Source organism: Dipodomys merriami, unplaced genomic scaffold (genome assembly GCF_024711535.1).
Source record: "Dipodomys merriami isolate MVZ:Mamm:240054 unplaced genomic scaffold, mDipMer1.0.p SCAF_5, whole genome shotgun sequence".
In the NCBI taxonomy this organism is placed as follows: domain Eukaryota; kingdom Metazoa; phylum Chordata; class Mammalia; order Rodentia; family Heteromyidae; genus Dipodomys; species Dipodomys merriami.
In genome coordinates this window covers 51,763,021-51,788,370 of record NW_027206068.1, presented here as the reverse complement: position 1 = coordinate 51,788,370, position 25,350 = coordinate 51,763,021, and the positions used below count along the sequence as shown (strand labels likewise).

The following is a 25,350-nucleotide window of genomic DNA, read 5'->3' as shown; positions in this document are numbered from 1 at the left end:
AATATATCACATTATATAATCCTTTCAACAACCCTCTAAGGTAGAAATCCAAAAAGGATCTGCAGTTAACTAATGAACAAGGGGAAATGTCAGCCTTTCAAATTATATAAGGAACAACCCACTGGCACAGAAAGGGAATGCACTAGGAAAATGGTGAGCCCATGGCAGGCATCACAGGTCCTGCTTTATCCCCATCCTTTCCCTTTCTTCTCCACTGCCTCTCTGTGGCCCATTCCCTACTTATCACCATCAGACCACAAGAGAAAAAAATAACCAGAAAGGATGATCAAATGTTATGTTTACTACTTAGAAACTTCAAAGCCAGCTAGCATAAGAATTTGAACTTTACGCCAACATGAGGTTTGGGGGGTCATTAATTAACCTTGAGAAGGGTCTTATAAGTTCTTTAAGTAATCCCTCTAATTTCAGGCAGAACCACTAATAGGATCTTTAACTGAATATGGTGAGGTAGGGAGATAAATGCCCAGAAAAAAAAAAGGCTGGAAAATTTATTATACTGGAGGTCAGTTTATATAACTTGGAAAGAACGATAATGATGCTGAGATTGTCCAGTGACCAGCCCACTGGAGAAAACTGTGGGAGGCATCAAAGAAAATATTTAGGGCTTCAGATGCCAACATACTAATAAGGGTCAAGGGTAATGAAGTAAAAATTGAGGTTATCATATCAAGTAGTGGATACAGTGTCAGAGGAATTAACATAAGATTAGTGGTTGGTGGGTTGGGAATTCAAGAATGGTTTGTTTGCTTTACTCATTTATATTTTAAAAAGGATTCTTTGGCGGAGAGGCAGAGTAGCACTACTGGCTAAGAAACATGTATCTATGTGAAAACCCATGAGTTTGGGGTAGAAACATGCTAAGAGCTGTGAGTGAAGGAGAAGGAGAGAGCAACAGAAGTACTAATGGTTGGGGATTACAGAACAGACTGCTCAGCTGGATGGAAGAGAGATGAGGCATCCTTGTCACAACACAATACACATACAGAAGCAAGAAAGTGTGGTGATGGTATCAACCCTCCAGATAGCTGCTAGAAGTTTCATTTGGTTAGAAGTAGAGCATCCCACAGGTTCTTGACTTACTTTGGTAACAATTTTATCTCCCAGATGGTAGAGGAAGCAATTAGGGGAACTTCAACTCTGGACCTAATTCTGACCAAGAAGAAAAAAATAGTTGGTGAAATGAAAATTGATAGGAACATTCAGAGAGAGTTGCTATGTCATTTTGGAGTAATCAAAGAGGGTGGACTTCAAAAAATTCAAAGAAAAGAAGTATGATTCAATGGCATGAGACTCAGAAGGAAAAATGGTGTAAGAGGACTGAGCTGTTTCCAAAGGTTCAACTGTAACTACAATCACAAAGGAAGAAAAGAAGGGTGGTACTTCAGTAATCAATATGGCTTCACAAAGATTTCTCCCAGGTCAAATTTTTAAGGACATGTGAAAAAAAAAAAAAGATGGAAAGGGAGTGTGTAATGACAGACCATAAGAGAGTGGAGTGAACTTATAAGAATAGTATCAGGGGAGCTAAAAAATGTCAAATGAGCTAAATCTTACCTAATTAAACAAACAAAAACCAGCAACAAACAAATGAAAACCACTGAAGACAACTATTTTGTATTTCTAAATTACATTTAAGGCCCTATCATCTCCAATTCTCCAAAGTTACCATTAAAACACATAAGCAAAAAAAGACAACACAAGAGCAAAACAAAGAAGGTTTATGGTTGATAGCAGTAGATAATAAAGAAAAAGGAAATTTTCTCACTCCTGTTTTGTTTCTGGCTTCTTTATCTAGAAGAATGATTGTCATACTAAAAAAAAAGAACAGAAACTAAACTCTAAGTTGGTTATAAAGATATAAGATAGCAAATCACTGATTCATTCTAAACGAATTACTCTACTAGGATGGGCAAATCCCAGAAAGCCAACAGACCCTGCAGACAGGCCACGAAACTGCACTCTATGGAGAGTTGAGGAATCACAAAGAATGGAGAGATACTAGAAGATGAGATGATAAATGTGGTATAAATTTTTCAAAAAGGGAAAGAAGGCTGACTTCTCAAACTACAGAACAATGGTATGGAAAGATATTCTAATGGATTATTAAAGAGATGGTCTCCAAGCACATTAAAAAGAAAGTAGCTTAAATTTGCTAAGAATAAATAAATAATGTGGTGGTAGCTTAATATTCTTTAATAGATACACTACAAATTAAAGACATACAGATACAACTGGCATTTCTAAGATCAAATGGAGAAACATGAGCTGGATTATAGTATAATTGGGTGGTTTAGTAATAGGTTGAATAGTAAAGAATGGTGATTCATGAAGACACAAACCTTTAAAGTAGTTTCTATATATCTTGTCACAGGGTTCTACTCCTGGCCCTGAAACTTTCTTGAAAACATAGATGACACACAGAAGACAGGCAAATCCAATTTGTAGATGATGAGAAAGTGAGGTAAATTATGTTGTGTGTGACAGAATCAGAAACCATATAGATCAACTGCTTAGAGTGGCAAGATTTCTAACTCTCAATGAATCTCTTCCCTTTTTTTCCTAAGAGTCTGGAGAAGATTCTGTAACCTTCTTCAGAAAAATCATAAAATAGTTTAACAATGACCACTTGGCATGGATGTTGTTGAGGTGATTCAAGCACCAGATGGGTGGTTGAGCTAAATGACCTTTAAGGTCTCTGCCAATCCTAAATTTTTATGACTCCAACTTTAAGAATCTTTCTCATTTTCTGAAATCTCCAGAAGAGATTTCCCAGCCTTCCTTGGAAACCCATAGAATGTTTAACAACTCTAAGGACAATATTTCCTTTTATCTATTTTTTCCAACATACGTCTTTATGTTTCCCAATTAGAAGAAATTCTAATTCGAAAATATGATGAGCACAGTATATATGGAAAAACTTCCCAGTCAAATAATTTTAAATATGCATAGAATTGCATTTTATTTCTTCATTGTATCCTAGGGATAACATTGAAGGATTTGAGTCATAGCAAAGCCTCTGAACTGCTATCTAAAATGACTAATAAAACTCCTTCCATGTGGCTATTCTTCAACAAAGAAAATCTCATAAATTAAAACCTATCTTATAATTCTTTAGTTCAAATATATGGCTTAATTTAAGTGTGCCATCAATGGTAGTTGAATATATTCAAAAGTTGAGATTTCGTTTTAACAGCAAGATTTTCCCTACTTACTCATTTATCTCCAAGGCTTCATGAGCAGCAGAAATTCTAGCTTGGGGATTTCTCTCTCTCCAGGCTTTCTGCATTACTATTTTAGAAAAAAGAACAGCAGGAAAAAAAAACCCAAGTCAATTAGTACATATGATTATGAAGAATGGATATCTGACAATAAATTAATGGCTTTCAGCTTAAATTATTAAGTGAACATTTCATTACCAACAAGATTATTCTGATCTATAAAATCACTTTTTTAATGCTGGAGATGAAATTCAAGTGCTCTATGACAAAATTCAATGCCCCATATCATTTTGCTTTTACTGTATTTTTCAGACAGGGTCTCAACCTAACTTTGCCAGGCTAGCTTGAACTATAATCTTCCTCCCTCTGCTTCCCAAGCAGCTGGGATTTCAAACATATGCCACCAAGACCAGATCCACACAAACATTTCTAATTTTTGATTTTACTGTTCTTCAGCTGCTGGCATGAAACATTTTGTGCACACATAAAATTAGACTAAATCTTTTAAAGAAATAAAAAAATTCAACATATTTTATTTGTTTTAGGCCTTACTATCCTCTGTTGTTAGAGAATATACATTATTTTTACATATTTTGAACTGATATTGCTTCTAATTTCTTCAGTGTATTTAGACATAGAATCTCTAACTGTAATTTCCCCCAAGTATTTGCCACAGCCTGGGAATATTAGAATATTTTGAAACTTTGAAGAATTATTACTTGGTTCAGTAAACAAAGCTTTAAGATTTGCCTAACAGGCACACCTTTTCTCAAACCTAGCTTTATATATCAGAGCAGTTCATGAATTTATTTATGAGAAATCCCATGCTTTATAATATTTATCAAAACTGAATTTCTTGGGGAAACAAAGTAATGCCCTTCTTTTATTTTAAAATTTATATTTTATAGATCAGTTTAAAAGCACATAGAGGGGATGGGAAGGTGGCTCGGTGGTAGAGCACTTGCCTTGCATGCATGAGGCCCTGGGTTCGATTCCCCAGCACCACATAAGCAAAAAGAAAAACAAGCTGAAAGTGGCGCTGTGGCTCAAGTGGTAGAGTGGTAGCCTTGAGCTGAAGAGCTGAGGGACAGCGCCCAGGCCTAGAGTTCAGGCCCCACGACTGGACCCAAAAATAAAAAATAGAACCACATAGAAACACCCTTTTATTTTTTTAATTTACTTTTAAGTGATTTATCTATTATCTTCAGATGGTGTTTATATGTACAGTGCATCTTTTTGTACATTTTTTATTGTAAAAATGTTATACAGAAGGGTTACAGTTACATGACCAAGGTAATGAGTATTGAGCATTGTTGCCTCCTCCTTTGTTTTCCCTCTACCATCCCCTCCCTCACACCTACACAACTACCCCTACCCTGCCAAAGTTGTAAAGTTAGTTTTCAACATAGTGTTTGTACATCTCATTGTTACAATGGGTCAACCTATATCCCTATTTAAGCATTTCATTTTTTTACCTTCCCCTCCCCAAATTACAGAAGTGTACATACAAGATTCAGGGCACCAACATCAAATACAGTGAAAACACGGGTTATACCATTGGGGAGGAACATACAAAGCAACAAAAAATTCACATGGTACATTATAAATACATTAGAAACAACAGAAAGAAAGAAAAACGATATTTGTGTACCTATCTTGGGGTTCATTTGCTTAACATCATCTTATATGGTCATATGTACATAGCATTTGGCCATTTCTGCCTATCCCACACATGTACTAGTTATTGCAAATAAGGGAAACAATGGGACCTATGTTTCTTTGGGCCTGGCTTACTTCACTTAATATAATTTTTTCCAAGTCTTTCCATTTCCTAACAAATGGAGCAATGGCATTCTTTCTGATGGAGATATAGAATTCCATTGTACATATAATACCACATTTTCTTGATCCATTCATCTACTGAGGGGTATCTGGGTTGGTTCCATATCTTAGCTATGGTGAATAATGCTGTGATAGACATAGTTGTGCTGGTAGTCTTAGTATGGCCTTGTTTGTGATCTTTAGGGTAAATGCCCAAAAGTGGAATTGCTGGGTCATAGGGGAGCTCTATGTGGAGTCTTTTGAGGAGCCTCCATACTGCTTTCCAAAGTGGTTGAACAAGTTTCAGAGCCATCCCCTTTACCATTCTCTCAGCCTCCCACCTATCCTGTCCTTTACTAGTCATATCAACTTTTGCACTTCCTTTCTCATACAGTACAGTAAGTGCTAGACTGTACTTATCCATGGTTCCCTTCCCTACTCATTTGCTTTCCTCCCAGTAGCTCCCTCATTCAACACATTTCAGCTCCCTTACAGTCATTTTGATAAACTGTTAAATGAAAAAAACCTTTTAGAAAAAGATGTGTTCTAAGTTTAATAACACAAAATAAAATACTGGGAATATTTGGAATTTAAGTAATATAAAATGTAGGCTTAAAAAAAAAGTCCTCTCCAGGATGGAAAACACATTATGGACTCCAGGAGCCAAGGCCATGTCCCCTTTCAATACCTATAAACATATAAATGTGGCTCTAAGTTACTAAAAATATGCTTGGCAGGAATGGGAAGGTGAAAAATGGGGGAGAATGATGAGAGGGATGACTGATAAAGAATCACTCTACTTACAACCTAACTTAAGGAATGGTTACCTCTTGGTATAACTACTTAGTAATAAAAATGAATAAATAAAATAAAAATATACTTGTTAAATCTTTGGGTTTAGGGAATCCCAACTTCTAATCAGAGTATTATCAAGTAGATAGGACCCTTCATCCATCTCAGCAGTTACTTTAGTTGGATTCATATAAGATTTATATGTGCTCAGTGTATATCACTCTAACATATTTTTAAAACCATGTTCAAAATACTAAGGAACTTTTGTTTTTATATTGATATCTCCCCTGGGGATAAGCTTGAGTTAATAATCAGAATTCTAGGTTCTACTAGTTAATCAGAAATTTAATATTTTATTCATTTGGGCTTTACAGAATAAATATACTGAAAGCAGAAAACCTGATACTTCATAAACTGAAAAACTCCCCCACCCAGCAACTAGCTGAAGGGTTTTCCATACTTGCATCTGCAGGACGTAGATGGTCTGAGTCACAAGTAAAGAATGTTTGGTGATCCTGGGCAGAGAGATTCATGTCATAGTAAGTCAAAGGCTCTCGTCCTGTCACCCATGTATACCTGAAAAGAGGAAATAAAACAGAAATAAGAAAGACCTACCAAGTAGTAAGCTGCAGAGAAATTGAAATGTAAATTCAGTATCTTTGCTAAGTACTTTTTGAAAACCATCTTTTACTCTTTTTAGAAATTACATGGCAGGAAAGAAACATTTGCCCTTATGTTTTTGCCTTAAAATTTCTATGAGTGCTTGCTAATGAAAATTTTCCCTATTTAGCAATATAAAAGACATTTTCCCAAAACTATGTATTCTATCATAACTTTCTTAAGCATTTTTATGACCATGCTGCAGGTGAACTTCTAAGATAAATTCTAAGAACTATACATTTTTTTACCACCATATCAGATTCTTTATTGTCATCAAAAAGAAAATAAATCTCTATCATAATCTAAAAGGGATCCCAATAGAAAATAGCTAGGAGGCCAGGTTCAAGTCAGAACAAAAAAAAAAAAACTCAGAAAAAAGCAAAATTAAATCCAGAGATACAGAAAATCAGAAAAATTAAGGTTCGCTACTGCCCCTTAAGATACACTCTGGGAATCAAGCAGAGATGTGCCTGCGATTAGTGCTGTCTTCAAGTTGCTCAGTTTAGTTGGCACTTCTAGTTTCTGGATGGAAAAAATCTCTGAAACTACCATAATATATTACTTTAAAAGTTAAAAATGGGGCTGGGAAGGTGGCTCAGTGGTAGAGTGCTTGCCTTGCATGCAAGAGGCCCTGGGTTCAATTCCTCAGCACCACATAAGCAGAAAAAGCCAGAAGTGGCACTGTGGCTCAAGTGGTAGAGTGCTAGCCTTGAGCTGAAGAGCTGAGGGACAGCACCCCGGCCCAGAGCTCAGGCCCCATGACTGGCAAAAAAAAAAAAAAAAAAAAAAACAACAACAAAAGTTAAAAATGTCATCCTCAAGTTTACATATCAATTATTTTATTCAACTCTTCAAATAACTAGTAAAGACCCATTCTAAATGGCTGAATTAGATGTAAAACAACATATCAGTTTATGAGTACAATACATTTTGATCAATGTCTGGAACTATATACTTTTGTACATTATCCAAAGTCCAATGCAAAAATATTAAAAGAAAATAAAATAGCTGAGGAAAATGTAAAAAAAAAATGTAAGCAATCAACAGACTTGTTACATGACCTTAAAATGAACTGGCAAAAGCATTTGCTGCCATGTTTGCTCTCTGAACCAGACTCATTTATTTCCCAATCTGTCAAAATGCTTACCGATTATATTCAGCACCCCTAAATAAATTTAGTGGATTTCGCCATACTTTGCATTCTGAAACAAAGAGAAAAATAAAAATGTTACACATAAGCTCAGTGATATCATGAGCTAATTAATTCCGTAAAACACCCTTCCTGGTCACTTGATAAGATAATTTTATTCTCTATTGCTTACATGGAAGCAGTAGGGAAAAATTCTGAATGGCTAATCAGAAGAAATGTGGTTCAGGCAGTAGGATTTTTCAAAAGATTCAGTTAATTTTTCTAAGTCAAGTTTCCCCATTTAACAAAGGTACAAGGCAAAATCATTTCCATAATTATTTCAAGAGTTGTGAGCAAACTCTACAAATTTACTTCTAAAATTATAGGTAAAAAATTCAAGTAGATCTTTCTGTTACAGTAAAATATATCTCCCAATATATCATCCATGACAAACTTAAGCTCCATAGTATAATCACAGAGCCTCGATTCTTAAGAATTACATTAATTCTGATTTTGTGAAAAATCATTACTTTTGCCTTCCAAAAAATGATAAGAAATTAATAATAAAAATTACCTCTTATAGTGTATGAAAATAAATTTTCCATGATAGCTTGTTTTAAAGCATTGTAATGTCATTTACACATGTACACACAGATACTAATCACACTAACATCATAAGGTTAGCTTTAGTCAATTATAGCTCTTGGTTATATATGGGCCAAAGTACTTAACTTGGAACCAAAGTACTTAAACTTGGAAATATGAATTAGTAGCTTTAAGACTGTGTTATATAGTCAGTGTGACTAATAAGCTACAATTCTTTGTAAACACCTTATGATAAAAACTTTCTACTTAGTCATAATATTAGATTGCTATGAATTAATATGGCTTTATTACAATATGAACTCAGTTAACCATAGTCAAAATGTCTGTGTTTATATAAGTGTATGTAATCAGTCAAAGGTCACACCCAACAACATATACACACAAAATTATGCAGAATCCAAAGCACATTAAAGGCTGATGATTTTAATTAAGATTCTACCCTTAGTCCTATATATCCAAGATATATTCTCCTGCCCATCCAGCCACTCATTCATTCACTCATTTATGCATCCAACCAAAGGCCATGAATAAATCATCAATTACAATACAGTAATTGATATAATAATGATAAAGGACACCATAAAAGAATATGGGGATATGAAATAGTCTCAGTAAATATTTGTTAAGACAGTGAATGAGGGGTATATGTATAAAAGGAACAAGCATTTTTGCGTAAAGAAGATTAATTTACCTTTAAATTAGGGCAGTGTCTCATTTTTAAATTTACCCAATGCTTTCAAATAATGTTGCTACGTGTTTTGATGAATTAGACTAACTTGCATTTAATAAGTGCTTTTCACTCAGTGTAGCATAGCTAAACTTTGTTCTTGAGAAACTTCGATTCCATGTGGCACCAACTAAAACAGTATACATTTCCCTTCAATAACTACTTTTCTCAAATATATAGCTCCTTAGAAGGGTCAGAAACACCATGTCACCATATTGCCTTGGCTTGAAATACTGGCCAGCCAGACAATTATAATCTCCCCCCTTCTAGTACTACAACTCTTGGAACTTAATCACTGTCAACTGAGATAAATTCTTTTAAGATCTGCAAGGCTTTTCTTAAAATGTCATAAATATTGCAAGCTTTGTAATTAGCATACAATAAACATGCACATGATTTATGTATAAGGATGCTCATAATAGAACAATTTACAATAAAACAGGCAGTCCTAAGAGTGACGCCTCTACTGAATTTCATTTGAAATGATAATAGAAAGATCATGGCAACTATTTTGACAGCAACCAATACATTGTTGCACTATCTGGGAGAATAAGCACTACTTAAACAACAATTTACAAATTACAAAGAAAATTGCCTCCAATTAAACTTTTAACATTATTATACATCATTTAACTTTTAATGTACTTCTAAACAAAAATAAATACAAAAAGAAACTGTATAAACTTACTGTATTCACTAAGCAGAACCTAAAAGAGCTCTTTCTTTGTTAAGTGCTATAATATTACCAGCAGGGGGTGCAGCAAACATGAAATATTGCTCTTATTTCTATTAGAGAACTAAATTTTAAACAAAGACCTCATTAACATTATATGTTATATGTGCTCTGAATTCACTTTTGTTGTTGTTGTTGTTGGTCCTGAGACCTGAACTTTGGGCCTGAGCACTGTCCCTCAGTTCTTCAGCTCAAGGTTAGTACTCTAACACTTGAGCCATAGCACCACTTCTGGCTTTTTCTACTGAGGAATCAAACCGAGGGCCTCATGCATGCAAGGCAAGCACTCTATCACTGAGCTACCTTCCCATCCCCTATATTCACTTTTTAAACTACCCCTAACACTTAAAAATGAAGATGAATGCTATAGCAACAAAAAAGGAAAAAGAGAAAAAAAAGTGAGTACAGAATGCTCAATAGGAAATGTACTCATTACCTTGCTCATGTAACTATAACCCCTCTGTACAGCATTTTTACAATAAAAACATACAAAAAAAGATGTAAGTAACAGTAATAGAGGTTTTAGGTAAGAAAAAAAGCATGGCAGAGAATACATAAAAAAATACCTTCGTAAGATGGATCTTTTGAGTTGAAGGTGAAAGGCAGATCACTTTTCTTTTAGGAATAAGCAGTCTAGATATCATATGTGAATAAAATAAGTTTGTCCTTAAATCAGGTTACTTTATGTCAATTTCTTCTTTACTGCTCTCTTCTATAATCTTATCTTTACTACAAAACTCTTTTTGCTTGGAGTTTATAGGGACATACCCCATAAAGGCCAGGTTTCCTGATAAAGCCCAGTGATATGACACAGGGTATACATATCAAATATATCAGAGTGTAAATATTTAAGAATTCAATTCAGTTGCCCATAGAATAAGAATTTTCCATAAAGTCATACATGTACCTCTGAGGAATAAATCCCTTATTTCAAATCAGGTTTTAAATTTTACATCCCAAAGGAAATTTCCATTTTTCTATTTTCTAGTGCCCTTAGAAGCACTAAAAGTAGTCTGGAATTCCATCAAGAGCTTGGCTAATATCATTCATAGTCTAATTATAATGATCTCCCTCCTGTAATGAACATACGTCTATGGTTCCACTTGCATCAATCTATGGTATAGTCCATTCCAGAACTGCTGAAGGTAAGGTTCTGTCCTCAGAATGAATGCAAGAGTTCAATGTCAGAGAAATAAGAGAGCCACCATTGGAGCAATTGCTATTTTCCAAAGTCTATAGAGCAGAACTACTCCTTTGTCATAATGGGATATTTATAAATTACTGGGTGAGAGACGAATGTAAAAATGCTCATTGCTGCCATAGACTTAGAAAGCAAGCTCCAGTGCAGTCTGCAGACTTGCCTCTCACTAATTCTGTTAAAACTTTCCATCAATATCACCCTTATTTCCTACCTATGCATCCTCATATTCTGTGTGGCTTAAGCACTTATAATGGCCTTTATGCATTAATTGTTGCACCAGGCTATGACTTGCAAACGCAAAAACAACTTATAATTCAGAAAAACTCACACATCAATAGCAGAAAAGTAAGAAGGGTATTGAGCTATAGCCTGAGGCTCTACAGGAATAAATAGTGTGGCATAGTGGCTCACATATATAGTTGTGGCTACTTAGGAAATGGAGATTGAGATGATTCAATTCAAAGACAGACTGAACAAAAATTCACAAGACCCCATCATCCAGCTATGCAAAAGCATAAATAGGAGAATCTAGGTCTGCATGGGCCTGAAATAAACTTATTTTTCAGAAAATAAATAAAGCAAAAGGATTAGAGTCATGGCTAGCACCATGGCTTGAGTTCAGAACCTTGTACTAGAACTAGAGTATGCCAGTCAAGTGGTAGAATGCAAGCAGGGAGGGAGAAAAAAAAAACAGGCTACAGTGTGAGACCCTGAGTCCAAGTCTCAGTACCAGTATTTTCTCTCACACACACAGAGAGAAAGAGAGAAAGCAAAAAAGGAAGGAAGGAAGGAAGGGAGGGAGGAAGGGAGATAGAAAAAGAGAAAGAGAGAGAGAAAGAAAGAAAGAAAGGAAGGAAGGAAGGAAGGAAGGAAGGAAGGAAGGAAAGAAAGAAAGAAAGAAAGAAAGAAAGAAAGAAAGAAAGAAAGAAAGAAAGAAAGAAAGAAAGAAAGGAAGGAAGGAAGAAAGAAAGGAAGGAAGGAAGAAAGAAAGAAAGAAAGAATCTTGCCTTTGTCACAGCCTTCAAGGAAAAAAAAAGCAACTCACTCCTAAAAGATCCAAGGGTTCCAAAGTCACAGGACTTTTAATCATACAAAAAAATATTCTACATCTAACTTTCTGAACTAAAATGTTTTGTTTTTGAGACTAAAGAAGGCAGGCTAACTTAACATTTCCTATATTAAAAATTTAGAATTTTTCTCCATATCCTAACTCTGAAAATAATATTTTAAGTAAGAGTAGCAGTAACTTTTATCATAGCTAAGGACCTTAATTTTAATTGACCATTTCTACAAAAGAGCTTAAACTCACATAATTAACATCCCCTATATAAACAATCAGAGACATATATTCTAGACCTTCTTATAGAAGTGAAAGGATAATATAGGAAAGCTAGATGACTTCCCTCAGGTCCATAATAAATGAAATTAAGGACTACTGTTCACACTCCCTAACTTTTACCTACTACCACATTGGAAAATCCTTTAACTTTGGCAATTACATTTCTACTAAAAGAACAACTTTTAACTCCTCTAAGGAAAAGTTAGCCTTTTTCCAGTAATAAAGACTGGATTCAGATTTGCTTGCTAGCCAAGTAAGTGCTCTATCACCTGAGCAACACTTCTAGACACTTTTAAAGATACAGTCTCACTTATGTTAGCCTGGGTTTTGGTTCTCCTACATGTGTTTCCCTGTGCTGCTGGGGGTGACAGTTACACGCCACTGTACCCAAGCCTTGTGTGTCCCAAGTATCTGGGATAAAAGGCATGCACTACCTGTCTAGACATTGGTTTAGATGGCATCTTGCAAACTTCTTTTTGCCTGGGCTGGCCTCATACTTCAATTCCCAGAATCTCTACTTCCCAAGTAAAAAGCTAGAATTACAGGATTGCGACACCATTCCTGGCAAAGTTAGATACTTTTTAACAGTGCCTGTAAACAGTTTAATTCCAAAGTACAAATGCAAAAGGCCGTAGTAAAGTTTCATAGAATATAACACTCAGATTCACCCTAAGCAAATAAATGTCTGATGTAAGATTTTTCCTATACTTAATCAGTTTCGCTATCTCAGAAACAAACACCCAGTTCTCTACATTATATGCATCAATTTTAAGTAATCAGAGTACCTATTTTTAAAATAGTTTTTTGATGGTATCATCAAAATGCCTATTCTGTAAGAAAAATGATTGGCAGTAAAGACACAAAGTAATATGTAGCTGGTATTCAAAAGTATTCAACAAAAATCTGTAATTACAATGGTATAAGCAAATATGAGTCTTCAGATCAATTGGACTGACCTGCTTTAAGGTGGTGCACTACTTACTTCAAGAATGTTGCCACCACCATGGCTATATCTCTCATTGCACCTGCCCTATGTATCTCACTGGTCATTTCTGACCAAAGTCAATCAACTGGCCAAATAATGTGGTAAATATAAAATAAGCTTATTAAATCAATGTTCACTAGTAAATAAGATGTAATCTATAATAAAAAATGAATTTTAGCTAAAAAAAGTTGTGAAAAATGTAATAAGCATTTACTAAGTTTAATTACTTTCAGCACCTGTACTAGATTTTGGCCAGTGCAGACTAGATTATTATGGAGCAACTTTTACACCTGCCATTTGCAACTCTGTAGAGGGAAATATTCCAAAAGCAAACCCCCAAAGATATAAAGGTGAAACCTGGCGCAGGTGGCTTACACCTGTAATACTAACTACTCAGGAGGCTTAGATCTGAGGATCATAGTTTAAAGCCAGCCTGGGCAAGAAAAGTGTATGAGACTCTTATCTCCAATAAACCACTCAGAAAACTAGAAGTAGTGCTGTGGCTCAAGTGGTAGAGCGCTAGACCTGAGCCGAAGAGCTGAGGGACAGAGCTCAGGCCCAGAGTTCAAGCCCCATGACCAAAAAAAAAAAAAAGAAGAACATGAAAGAGTCACATCTTATGCTCTAAGCTTCAGAGTAAGCCTGGCTGATCGTGCAGCCATATCTCAAGTGTTGTGGAATGTTTCCTAATCGTATTCATAGAGAAGCCAGGTCATCTGGAAGACCCTGCCAAGCAATTGTCCTCTGACTCAGTGCTTATACAAAGCCTTGTTTAATTTCCTTGTTTAATTTGTGAAGTTGATATTACTGTTGTTCCCATGTTCGCAGAGTAAGATATTAAGGCTTAGGAGTAAAGCTAAATAGCACTCACTGCAAAAGTGATAAAGTCAAGAAGAAAAACACATTTGTGTGACCTCAGAGCCTGGCCTCTGAGCAGCTTCTAAAAGTAAATAAGTTAATGTCCCAACAAATAATGCCATTCATTATAGAACAGGGTTTTTTTTTTTGTATATTTTTATTCTAAAAATGTTTTACATAGGAGTTACAATTACATGAGCAAGGTAATGAGTACATTTGCTATTGAGCATTGTTGCCTCCCCCTACCATCCCTTCCCTCACACCTACACAACTGCCCTCCCTACTTTTCGCACCCCCCCCTCCACTGAAGTTATAAAGTTCATTTCAACATAGTGTTTTGTACATCTCATTGTTACAATGGGTCAACCTGTATCCCTATTTAAGCATTTTGTTTTTTCCCTTCCCCTCCCCAAATTGGAGATGCAGGACACCAACATCAAATACAGTGAAAACAGGGGTTATACCATTGGGGAGGAACATACAAAGCAACAAAAAAATTCACATGGTACATTATAAATCCATTAGAAACAATAGTAAGAAAGAATAAAGATATTTTTCTCCCTATCTTGGGGTTCATTTTGCTTAACATCATCTTATATGGTCATATGTACATGACTTTTGGCCTTTTCTGCTCGTCCTACACATGTACTAGTTATTGCAAATAAGGGAAACCATGGGACCTATGTTTCTTTGGACCTGGCTTACTTCATTTAATATAATTTTTTCCAAGTCTTTCCATTTCCTAACAAATGGGTAATGTCATTCTTTCTGATGGAGGCATAGAATTCCTGTGTGTGTGTGTGTGTGTGTGTGTGTGTGTGTGTGTGTGTGTGTGTGTGTGTGTGTGTGTGTGTGTGTGTGTGTGTGTGTGTGTGTGTGTGTGTGTGTGTATGTGTATGTGTGTATATATGCCACATTTTGTAGATCCATTCATATACTGAGGGGCATCTGGGTTGGTTCCATATCTTAGCTATGGTAAATAATGCTGCGATAAACATAGTTTAGCTGGTAGCTTTAGTATGGCCTTGTTTGTGATTGTTTGGGTAAATGCCCAAAAGTAGGATTGCTGGGTCACAGGGGAGCTCTATGTGGAGTCTTTTGAGGAGCCTCCATACTGCTTTCCAAAGCGGTTGAATAAGTTTACACTCCCAACAACAATGTAGTAGGATTTCCTTCTGGCCATATCCCCTCCAGCATCTGTTGTTATTAGAGTTCTTGATTATAGCCATTCTAATTGGAGTGAGGTGGAATATCAATGTTGCATTGATTTGCATTTCTTTTATGGCTATAGAGGTTGAGCATGTCTATTGGCTATTCTTCAGAGAAGTTTCTCTAAGTCTTTAGCCCACTTATATATAGAACAGGGTTTTGATAACATTATTGTAATTGCTTAGTATTTACATCTTGGCTCTATAAAGCTGGGAAAGAATCTAGTTAGGTTACTTAACAGTTTTCATTAATCCATAAAAATTAGATCTTGGAGGGGCTGGGAAGGTGGCTCAGTGGTAGAGCGCTTGCCTTGCATGCATGAGGCCCTGGGTTCGATTCCTCAGCACCACATAAGCCAAAAGAAAAAAGCTGGAAGTGGCACTCTGGTTCAAGTGGTAGAGCGCTAGCTTTGAGCCGAAGAGCTGAGGGACAGTGCCCAGGCCCAGAGTTCAGGCCACATGACCAGACCCCCCAAAAAACAAAACAAAAACAAAAAATTAGATTTTGGGGCATGTATGGTTGTGCCAATTTGTAATCCCAGCATTCCAGAAGCTGGAGTAGAACTGTATGAGTTTCTACAGAGAAAACATTTGTTGTGAAGAGAACTTAAGATCTTTGAAAATTTTTAAACATTTTTTTGAGTTTCAGCTTCATCACTTTTCTTTATTATCTCATCAAATGCCTCTGGTGATATAATGAACTTTCATTTAGAATTGTAGTAAGGATTATTTAAGAATTAGGATTTCTAGAATTTAGAATGTGAAATATTCAAGTTATGAAAATTAAATAAGAATACATAATAGAAGCAAGTGAATGCTGCAAATCTCTGTTTTTATGGCATTGCATTTGAGATCAAGGCAACCACCTTACCAAACAGCTGCTTCCACAAACCCAAATTCAAGATTTCAGGAGATGTCTGAGAATCCCTTCCCTTAGGAGAAGTTGATCACATTTCAAACCCCTGTGCATAATCAGCTCATAAACCACAGTGAATTAACCTATAAAAGTGAGAACTATGGTGACATGACAAAATATATCATCAGTTTGTCCCAAATTACATATTGGGGAAGAGAAGTTGAAGGTTAGCTTCCAAATAAAACAAAATAGTAGAATGTTCACAAGTGTTAACTCAAGCCACAAACTAACATCTAGTTACAATTACATGAGTAAGGCAATCAGTACATTACTCGTCAATCATTGTTACCCCTTTCCTTGATGTCCCACTGCCCCTCTTCCCTCCCCAACCTCCTATACTCCTACCCCCACTCGACCCTACCCCCCCCAAAGTTATAAAGTTCCTTTCCAATATATTGTCCTGTGGGTATTGTTGCAATGGGTCATCATGTGTCCTTGTTTCAGCATTTTGTTATTCCCCTTCCCCTCCCCAGATTAGACATATGTATATGCAAGAGCAGGGTACCAAAAATCAAGTACAGTAACAACAGGGGATATGCTTTAGGGGAAAGAGCATACAAAGGAAACAATAACAACAAAAATAAAATAAAATCACATGGTACATTTAAAACAGTAGGAATAAAGAGAGACCTCTTGTGTCCATATCTTGGGGTTCATTTCACTTAGCATCATCTTATATGGTGATATGTACATAGTTTTTGAGATTTTCAGCTCATCTATAAGATTATCCTATATGTGTACCAACTAATGCAAATAAGGGAAACATGGGACCTGTATTTCTTTGGGACTGGGTAACTTCACTTAACATGATTTTTTTCCAAGTCTTTCTATTTCCTAACAAATGGGGCAATGTCATTCTTTCTGATGGAGGCATAGAATTCCATTGTGTATATATACCACATTTTCTTGATTCATTCATCTACTGAGCGGCATCTGGGTTGGTTCCATATCTTAGCTATGGTAAATAATGCTGCAATAAACATAGTTGTGCTGATAGCTTTAGTATGGTCTTGTTTGTGGTCATTTGGGTAAATGCCCAAAAGTGGGATTGCTGGGTCATAGGGGAGCTCTGTGTGGAGTCTTTTGAGGAACCTCTATACTGCTTTCCAAAGTGGTTGAACAAGTTTATACTCCCACCAACAATGCAGTAAGGTTCCCTTCTGGCCACATCCCCTCCAGCATCTGTCATTATTATTATTAATATTCTAAAATTCAGTCTCAGCCAAATAAAATCTTGATACAAATAAAATCAAGAGGGCTGGAGGCATGACTTAAGCATTAGAGCACTAGCCTAGCAAGTATAAAGCCCTGAGTTTGAATTCCAGTACTGTCAAAAAAAAAAAAACACCCCAAACTGATCATTTCCATGATTGTTGAATATATGTTTATCTTTTGGTTTGATGAGGCTGGCCTTGAACTCATGGGCTCAAGTGATCTCCTTGTCTTAGTTTTCCAATTAAGCTAGGATTATAGATGATTTCCTGGTTGAAAATATGCAGTAAAGGGGCTTAGGTTCTCTTTTATGAAGAATAGAACTGTAATTCACATAACAAACAAGATTTAATCTGGGCATTCCCTAAGAAAAAAGCAAAATGGCCCAGTTGCCAGTGCTTACAACTATTATATTAACTACTCAGGTGGCTGAAATCAGAGAATCACAGATTGGAGCAAGTCCAGGCAGACTCATATCTCCATTTAACAGGCAAAAAGTAAGAACTAGAAGCATGACTCAAACAGTAGAGCTCCAGGCATGAGTGAAAAAGCAGAGGTCTAGAGTAAAAAACCCAGTACTGCTGCATGCATACAACAAAATGATAGTAATAAGAATATAGACTCTACATTTCATTAAGGAATGTCAAGAGACTGAAGCTGAGTAGGGAACAGACTTTGATGAAAACATGAATATTCATGATAATAAATGCCCTTAAATGAGGATGCTTTCTTTTTTTTTATTGTGAAAATACCGTACAGAAGGTTTACAATTACATGGGCAAAATGAGCATGCTTTCTGTTTCCAATCTTTTAATTTACTAAAATGTTCTACATCATTCAAAGACACAGTAACTTGAGTCAGATAGCAAGCCCATTAATCTGTGAGGTCTTCAAAGCAAATACAAAGTGATGAAAAGTACCTACTCATGCTTATATGATTATGACTAAATGATTAAGATTCCCCACTGGAATAACAAGCCATATTTAGATCAAGATCATTGTACTGATAAACTAACACGTTGAATTGAAATCCTTGGTACAACTATTGAAAGATGATATTGATGATGATGATGATGATGATAATAATAATAATAATAGTAACACACTTATTAGAATAGCTGGTTAAAGTAATGGTTTGATGTTTAGGATTTTTTCTATTTCACAAACTAGGTGAGTTTACTAAGTCCTAAACAATTTTGTTGCCCGGAAAGTGCCATTCTCATTTGTGCACTATTCAGAATAAGATATGTACCGGGGCTGTCCAGTACTACTCACATCTGACTGACAAAGACCTATTAACTCATTAAATGAGTACTAAGAATCAAATGCATGTGTGCATGTGTTTGCTTCGGTAGCACATATACTAAAATTGGAACGATACAGAAAAGATTAGCATGGCCCCTTCGCAAGGATGACACACAAATTCGTGAAATGTTCCATATTTTAAAATGTACTCATTACCTTGCCCATGGTAATTGTAACCCCTTTGAACAGTATTTTCACAATAAAAAAAAGAATCAAATGCACATAAAATGTTCTTTGATACTTATAACTTAGAAAGTTAGGAGAGTTAATATAGAAAGAAAGAAAAAGATAAAATTCAGCTATTTGACTTCTTCCTCTGCCTGCCCTTTGAAGGAAGCAAACCCCTTCTCTCAGTTTGTCAGGAGCTTCTCCTTTGCGTTCCACTGTATTGTATGTTTTCCTTAACAATTAGCATTTACCACTTGGTTTCCTTCAGTAGACTCAGGGTTCCATGGGGACAAGAACTCTGACTTTTCTTTAATCATAATATTCACAGTAAGTAATTGAAAATTAAAGATCAACAATGTTTTTGTTGAAAATATTAAAGATCACAACCTATCAGGAGGTGAAGACTGATTGAGAGTAACATGGATGCGCAAACAAAGAACAAATGAAACAGATTTCTAGGCTGAGGAACATAAGAAACATGGCCAGTACAAGAAATGAAAAGTAACTTCATGAAGCTAGAAAACCGACTCTAAAGAAAGGGAGGAGGAGGCTACAATGCTTGATAAGAAATGTACTCATTATCTTGCCCATGTAATTGTAACCCCTCTGTACAGTATTTTCACAATAAAAAATAAATACAAATTAAAAAAAGAAAGGGACTGGAGGGACTAGGGCTGGGGGTATTACTTAAGTGGTAGAGCTCTTGCCTAGAAACCACAGGGCCTGGATAGTATCCCCCACTCCACCCCCTCCACAGAGAGAGAGAGAGGTTGGGAGTAGGGGAGACAGACTAGTTTGTGGCAGAAGCCTGAAGTTGTGGAAACAAGTAACAAGCAGTTTAGGCTGTATTGAGGAATCTGGACTGTGGGCTTTACTGTCAATGGAATAGAAAGCAATGAAGCTTTAAGCAAAAAATCTGATGTAATAGATCTAGTTACACACAACATCCTGTAATTATCATGTAAAAAATTTTATCCATTCACTGAGTTCTGATAAAACTACCGACAATAATGTTAGCCTCAGATTGGGAAGATGAAGTAAATAAACGGTCATTAGCTAAATCAAATGGGGGGAAAAATGTAAAAATGAATAGCATAAACACTTCCTTTGCCCAGGATACTTAGAAACTATTTAAATTGTCTCAGAAAAGGAAGTTTATGTTTTCCTCTGAAAATTAATCTTTTAAGAACATTTTGATGTTTGATGTTCATAATGATTTTGTGGGAGACTTTTCATACCTGAGACACTTTGCCTATTGGAATCGGAGTCCCCATTACTGGAATTAGAATTGTTGGAAGAGTTATTGTCAACCCCTCCCAGAAGGGGGCGCAAGTGGCTTACTGAGACTTGTTCAATGAAAGATGTTCCATACTTGCGAAAATACCACCATTCAAATATCTAGAACAGAAAAAAAAAATCACAATTACAGACCTTACCACTTATAATTTGCATACATATATTTGTCCATAAAATATATTTGGTAACTCTACTGACCTTCCAAAGAATGTTTAACAGTACAACATTTAAAGTTCTCAAAATGGTTTTCTCTGTTAAAGACTGGTGTTCAAAAACAGTATACAATCATGTATAAAAGAATATTCTGAAGGAAACTGAATTAATATAATATTCAAAACTCTACATCACCTTAGCTGAAAGATAACCCCATAAATGCATAAGCTAATTTTTAAAGAATAGCTTATGAAATATTTTGATTCTTGACATTTTATATTTTTGTGAAAACATATCTGCATTAAATTGTAAGAAAAGCCGGATGCAGGTGCCTCATGCCTGCAATCCTACCTACTCAGGAGGCTGAGATCTAAGGATCATAGTTCAAAGCCAGCCTGGGCAGGAAAGTCCATGAAACTCTTATCTCCAGGTAACCACCAAAAGCTGGTAGAACACTAGCCTTGAGCACAAAAACTCAGGGACAGCACCCAGGCCCTCAGTTCAAGCCCTAGGACCAACACAAAGAACATAAGACAATATCTTTTAAAATTAAGATCTTTCTAGAGAAAGAAATGCCTGTTTAACCGAATAAAAGGATAAAAGGCAGCCAGACACAGAGCATGCCCATGTAACGCTAGGCACTCCAGAGGTTAAGGCAGAAAGACCATTTCAGCCCAAGTGTTCAACGCCAGCCAGGTCAACATAGTAATATTCTGTCTCAAATACCCAACACACATTTCATATATGTGTGGCACAAAAGTGATGAGACTTAACAATGTCTTCTGGCTAAAAGAGTGCTTTATAAACAATGATGTATAAATACTATTACATTCAACTATGACGTAGAAATGATGTTTATTGTTTATCTTCAAGAGTTCACAATTTTCATAGTAACCTTATGTGAAATATCTACTTGACTGCCCAAATGCATAGTTATTTCTCCAGGACAATAGCAAAGTCATCATGTACAATGATGTACATACCTCCAAGGTTGGTACACCTCATGTACTGCTATGAGGCATCCCTTGTTTGGCCAGCCAACAGTTCAAGCTAGTGCCGCATCAGGTTATTAATTAACTATGACAAAGAGTATCCCTCACCACACAGTCCTGACCACGGTCCCGAGATTAATGGCTTTGCCATTAATGAAAGGCACCAAAGAATGTACTGGTCACAGATGTGATAGTAGCTCTCAGTCACTAGTGAAAATGAGTCTTCTTTGCCACAAGTCTTTGCTCTGCTTTCCATGTTCTGTTGTTGGGACACCTGCCAGTTCCTCATTCTATCAAACAGCAGTGAGTCACAACAATCTGGCCACTGCCACTGCAAGTCCAAGCCATAGATCCATAATGCTTCTCAGAGATTGTACCTGGTAAGCTGATCCTCCCCCCATCTTCTCCAGTCCTCCACCTACCACATATGCCCTTGAGGAACTGAGATCTCTCAGTTACTATAGCAGAATCAAAAGGGACCTTAAAGGATTATGTGCAGAGTCCATTTAGATGAGGATTAAGGGACTATACATCAAGATGCACTGATGCTGACCAAAGGCACACAAGGTAAACAGTTGATTAGCCTTTAGCCACAGCTCTCTACCACTATTATACCAGGTCTTTTCATAATGCTTGCCCTTGCTTTGTATAAACAAACATGAATAGATGTAGCCTTCATGTCACTCTATCGTTTGACATTGTATGCTTAGTTAGTTGTAAAAAAAAACAATCCAGAGGTAGTCTATCAAATAGGGCTAGATAATTCATTCTAAACGGCAAATGGCTCAAATTAACTGGACATTGGTGTTACAACAGAAGACAGCTCTTCCACTTGATTTTAATGCATGAATAACAGATAATTCATGCAGCTGTTTTGGGGAGTGTAGTTGCATTAAAGCATGGTCTTCTCAGCCTATCATGTCACATCAATACTTTAGTCACTGCTTTGTAAAGAGTTGTTAGTATAGAGAACATTTATCTTTCTAATATGTATTGAATGAACAACTAGGAAAAGAAGAAAGGAAGAACTGGAAACCTACTGAAATTTCAAACCAAGTCTTCTAATTTAAGGTCTTAGTATAACAATATTTCCCTTGTCCTGGAACACATCAACACTTTGGGCAAACACCTATTTTCAATAGCGCTACACAGATTCAAATGGGCAGATGATGTCACTAAATGCATACATATCTGGTGTCACTTTGAATTCATTTCCCCCATGCATACTTACAACGTAAACAGCAAAGCTTTATAAACAAATCTGATTTAAAAGTTGTTCTGGAATGCATAGTAGTTTAGTGGGCCTGCCACAAGAATAAAACAATGTCTAATCTGCAAAATAATAAAAAAAACACTTAAAATATACATGTACGTGTTCCTTAGTTCAAATTTTTTGATTTTTCTAATGTTTTTCCCTATTCACATTCCATAGCAATAACAACACAGAACAAAGAAGGTAACTGAAAAGTGTCAATTGGGTTGGGCATTTAGGAAGCCAACAATGACCTACCAGCTAGTTTAAAAGCAAACACCCTTTTAAATAAGACATCTGGTTGAGTTACCTTAGCTAGTTCTCTTGTTTTTCTGGGTTAATTACTAATGTTGGATATAAGGTAAGATTAAGCACTTGATTAATGCCAGTAAAGAGAGAAGGAGAGATGATTAGAAGACAGAATGGGCACATGATTGGAAGACAGAATGGATGGATAATGTATTAAGGACAGATACACTGTATTTTCTGGGAATAAAGAAGGTGAGGATGGAATTAGGAATGTAAGGATTGAAGAAGTAATTTGAATCTACACCCTACAGAGATAACAGCTATACTCAGAGTTCAGACCACTGGCCAGTTACTCATGCTCAATCACCATCTTTATTACTACTGAACAAATGCAGAAGAACGACCTAGGAGCACTGGGCTTGAGGCAGAGATCTAGGTTTGCTGCTGGCCTAAGGTGCAAATGTGTCTCATTTATACCTATGCAAGAACACAAAAATCTGGGCCAGGGACATGAACAAGGCCCTTCCACCTACAGCAGATCATAAATTTGATTTTTGCCTGATGATGTGTAAAGTTTTCCCATATAACAAGACAACTTCTTTTGAGTTGTATGTTGTATATATAAAACATTTTTCTTCATAAGTCAGGGACTTTGCTAGGCCCTATGTTATACTTCCCCAAAAATGCTTTAGGACAGAATTTCATTAATTCTACATCAGTATCTTTAAACCAGTAATAGAGAGATGCCAAAGCCTGAAGCTGGCTAAGAGGCTGCTAGGAATTAAAGTCAATAATAAAGCCACAGGAAGATGGACACTATGATGGGAGAGATTGCAGAGGAAATATGAAACTGTCTGGCAATCTATTCCCAGATAAAAAGACTGACAAAATCGCAACTTTTTCTAAGTCTTCAAAACTATATCTGATGGCAAATTTTTAAATAAAATATATCATCTAAGTTAAATGAGATAAATGTTGGTAATTGGAAAGTATTATATTTTTTTTCTTTTGAATTTTTATGTATATCTTCCTCCATACCCTTGACCCTTTCAGTATCCCTCCCAATTTCTATTGATGGATGTAACTTTTAAAAAAAAAAAAAAAACACTTTGTTTCTGTATGTTTTGTTTAAGAATACTGAATAGCTAGAATGGGTTCTTGATTTCCTGCTTCCTAAATCTCAGCCAACCCCTCCCTAGCCACTTGCTGCCCTGAATAGTCCTGGAGGCTGTGGGATGAACTGTCATTCATACCCTCCCAGCTCTCTTACTGGACAGCTGTTGCAATGGCTTGAAAAGATTTTTTTAAAAAGGCAAAACAAAACAGGTTTCAAGGTCTAAAGCCTACTGCAATATCTATATGTTTACAAGATGGCATTTTCTATTGTAGCATTAATTACTATGGTCTCTTAGAGAAGGTCATTCTCCTGTGGAGAAGCCACAGAGAAAGAATTGGAAGGCGCTAACTTTTTTTCCAAGCCCCGCTAGTTCATTGCTGTGATAGCACCTATTTTCTAGAGATCCTTCTCTAGAATGAGGGACAGCTTGGCACTGTCCCTCAGCTCTTCAGCTCAAGGTTAGCACTCTACCACTTGAGCCACAGCACCACATCTGGCTTTTTTGCTTGTGTGGTGCTGAGGAATCGAACCCAGGGCCTCATGCATGCAAGGCAAGCACTCTTCCACTGAGCCACCTTCCCAGATCCTAGAGATTTTTATTCAAGTAATGTTGAAAATCCATTACGTTAAACAAGCTCCCCAGATAATTCTAATACAATTAATTCATTCAGTCCTGAAGCTTCGGTGTAGTCAACAAGTTATTCCTATGTAGCAAGGAAGAGAGCAAAAAATGTTCACACAAATAAAATAGAATTACAGATTATGTTTAATGTTGGTTCTTGTTCAAAATTGACCATATCTCACCTAATCCATTGCCAACCAGAAAAATAAAAAAAAGAAAATAACAAGTCTCTTCCTGAAACGCTTGTCATCTTCCTCTCTACCTCTTTCCATTGTCTCTTCTTTCTTTTCTTCTCATTCCCTCTGCCTTTACTCCTCTCTTTCATATCTACCTGTGGGTCCATTAAGATGAAAATATCAAAAGGTTCAACTCTCTAATATCTGTCTCCCAAGTAGCAGCTTTAATGAGAGGCAGAATGATGTTATGATAAATCAATGTAAATTCTAGTCTTCACTCCATTTTTACCCAGCAAGGGACCCAAGCTTAGTCCTTAGGTTTTTTTACTGGTGTAAATCAGGTTGCTTTGGGAGGTTAGTTGTTACCTCAGTCTTGCAATTACATGTCTTAAAAGGTTATCAGATTAATGCTACATCTGGTTGTTAATTAGATCTACTCAAATGCTCATATTCACATACTGTGACAATATCAACATACTTGCTTTGCCTGGCACTTGGTTTCCTGAAGAAGATCATTAATTTTCATGGTAAACCTAGACGCTGTAATCTGATGAGGCTAAACGTGCCTCAGTTTCCTCCCATTGTTTTGAGGCT

General features: G+C 36.2%; 1 protein-coding gene and 1 non-coding gene across 5 annotated transcripts in view; one reads left to right on the top strand and one right to left on the bottom strand.

The window, feature by feature from the left end:
* St7 (suppression of tumorigenicity 7) overlaps positions 1 to 25,350 on the bottom strand; it is a 207,467-nt gene that overhangs the window by 79,462 nt on the left and 102,655 nt on the right. For 3 of the 4 annotated variants that reach the window (XM_069996620.1, XM_069996622.1, XM_069996623.1), the window contains 5 exons: positions 20,138 to 20,297; positions 7,660 to 7,714; positions 6,313 to 6,428; positions 3,234 to 3,309; positions 1,102 to 1,170 (listed from right to left, as the gene is read on the bottom strand). In XM_069996620.1, the coding sequence (XP_069852721.1) occupies positions 1,102 to 1,170; positions 3,234 to 3,309; positions 6,313 to 6,428; positions 7,660 to 7,714; positions 20,138 to 20,297 (476 nt within the window). The remainder of the gene's footprint in view (positions 1 to 1,101; positions 1,171 to 3,233; positions 3,310 to 6,312; positions 6,429 to 7,659; positions 7,715 to 20,137; positions 20,298 to 25,350) is intronic. The other variant, XM_069996621.1, reaches the window with a different exon arrangement.
* Positions 18,766 to 18,872, top strand: LOC138810301 (U6 spliceosomal RNA). Its single transcript, XR_011367098.1, has one exon. It is a non-coding gene; the product is annotated as a U6 spliceosomal RNA (small nuclear RNA).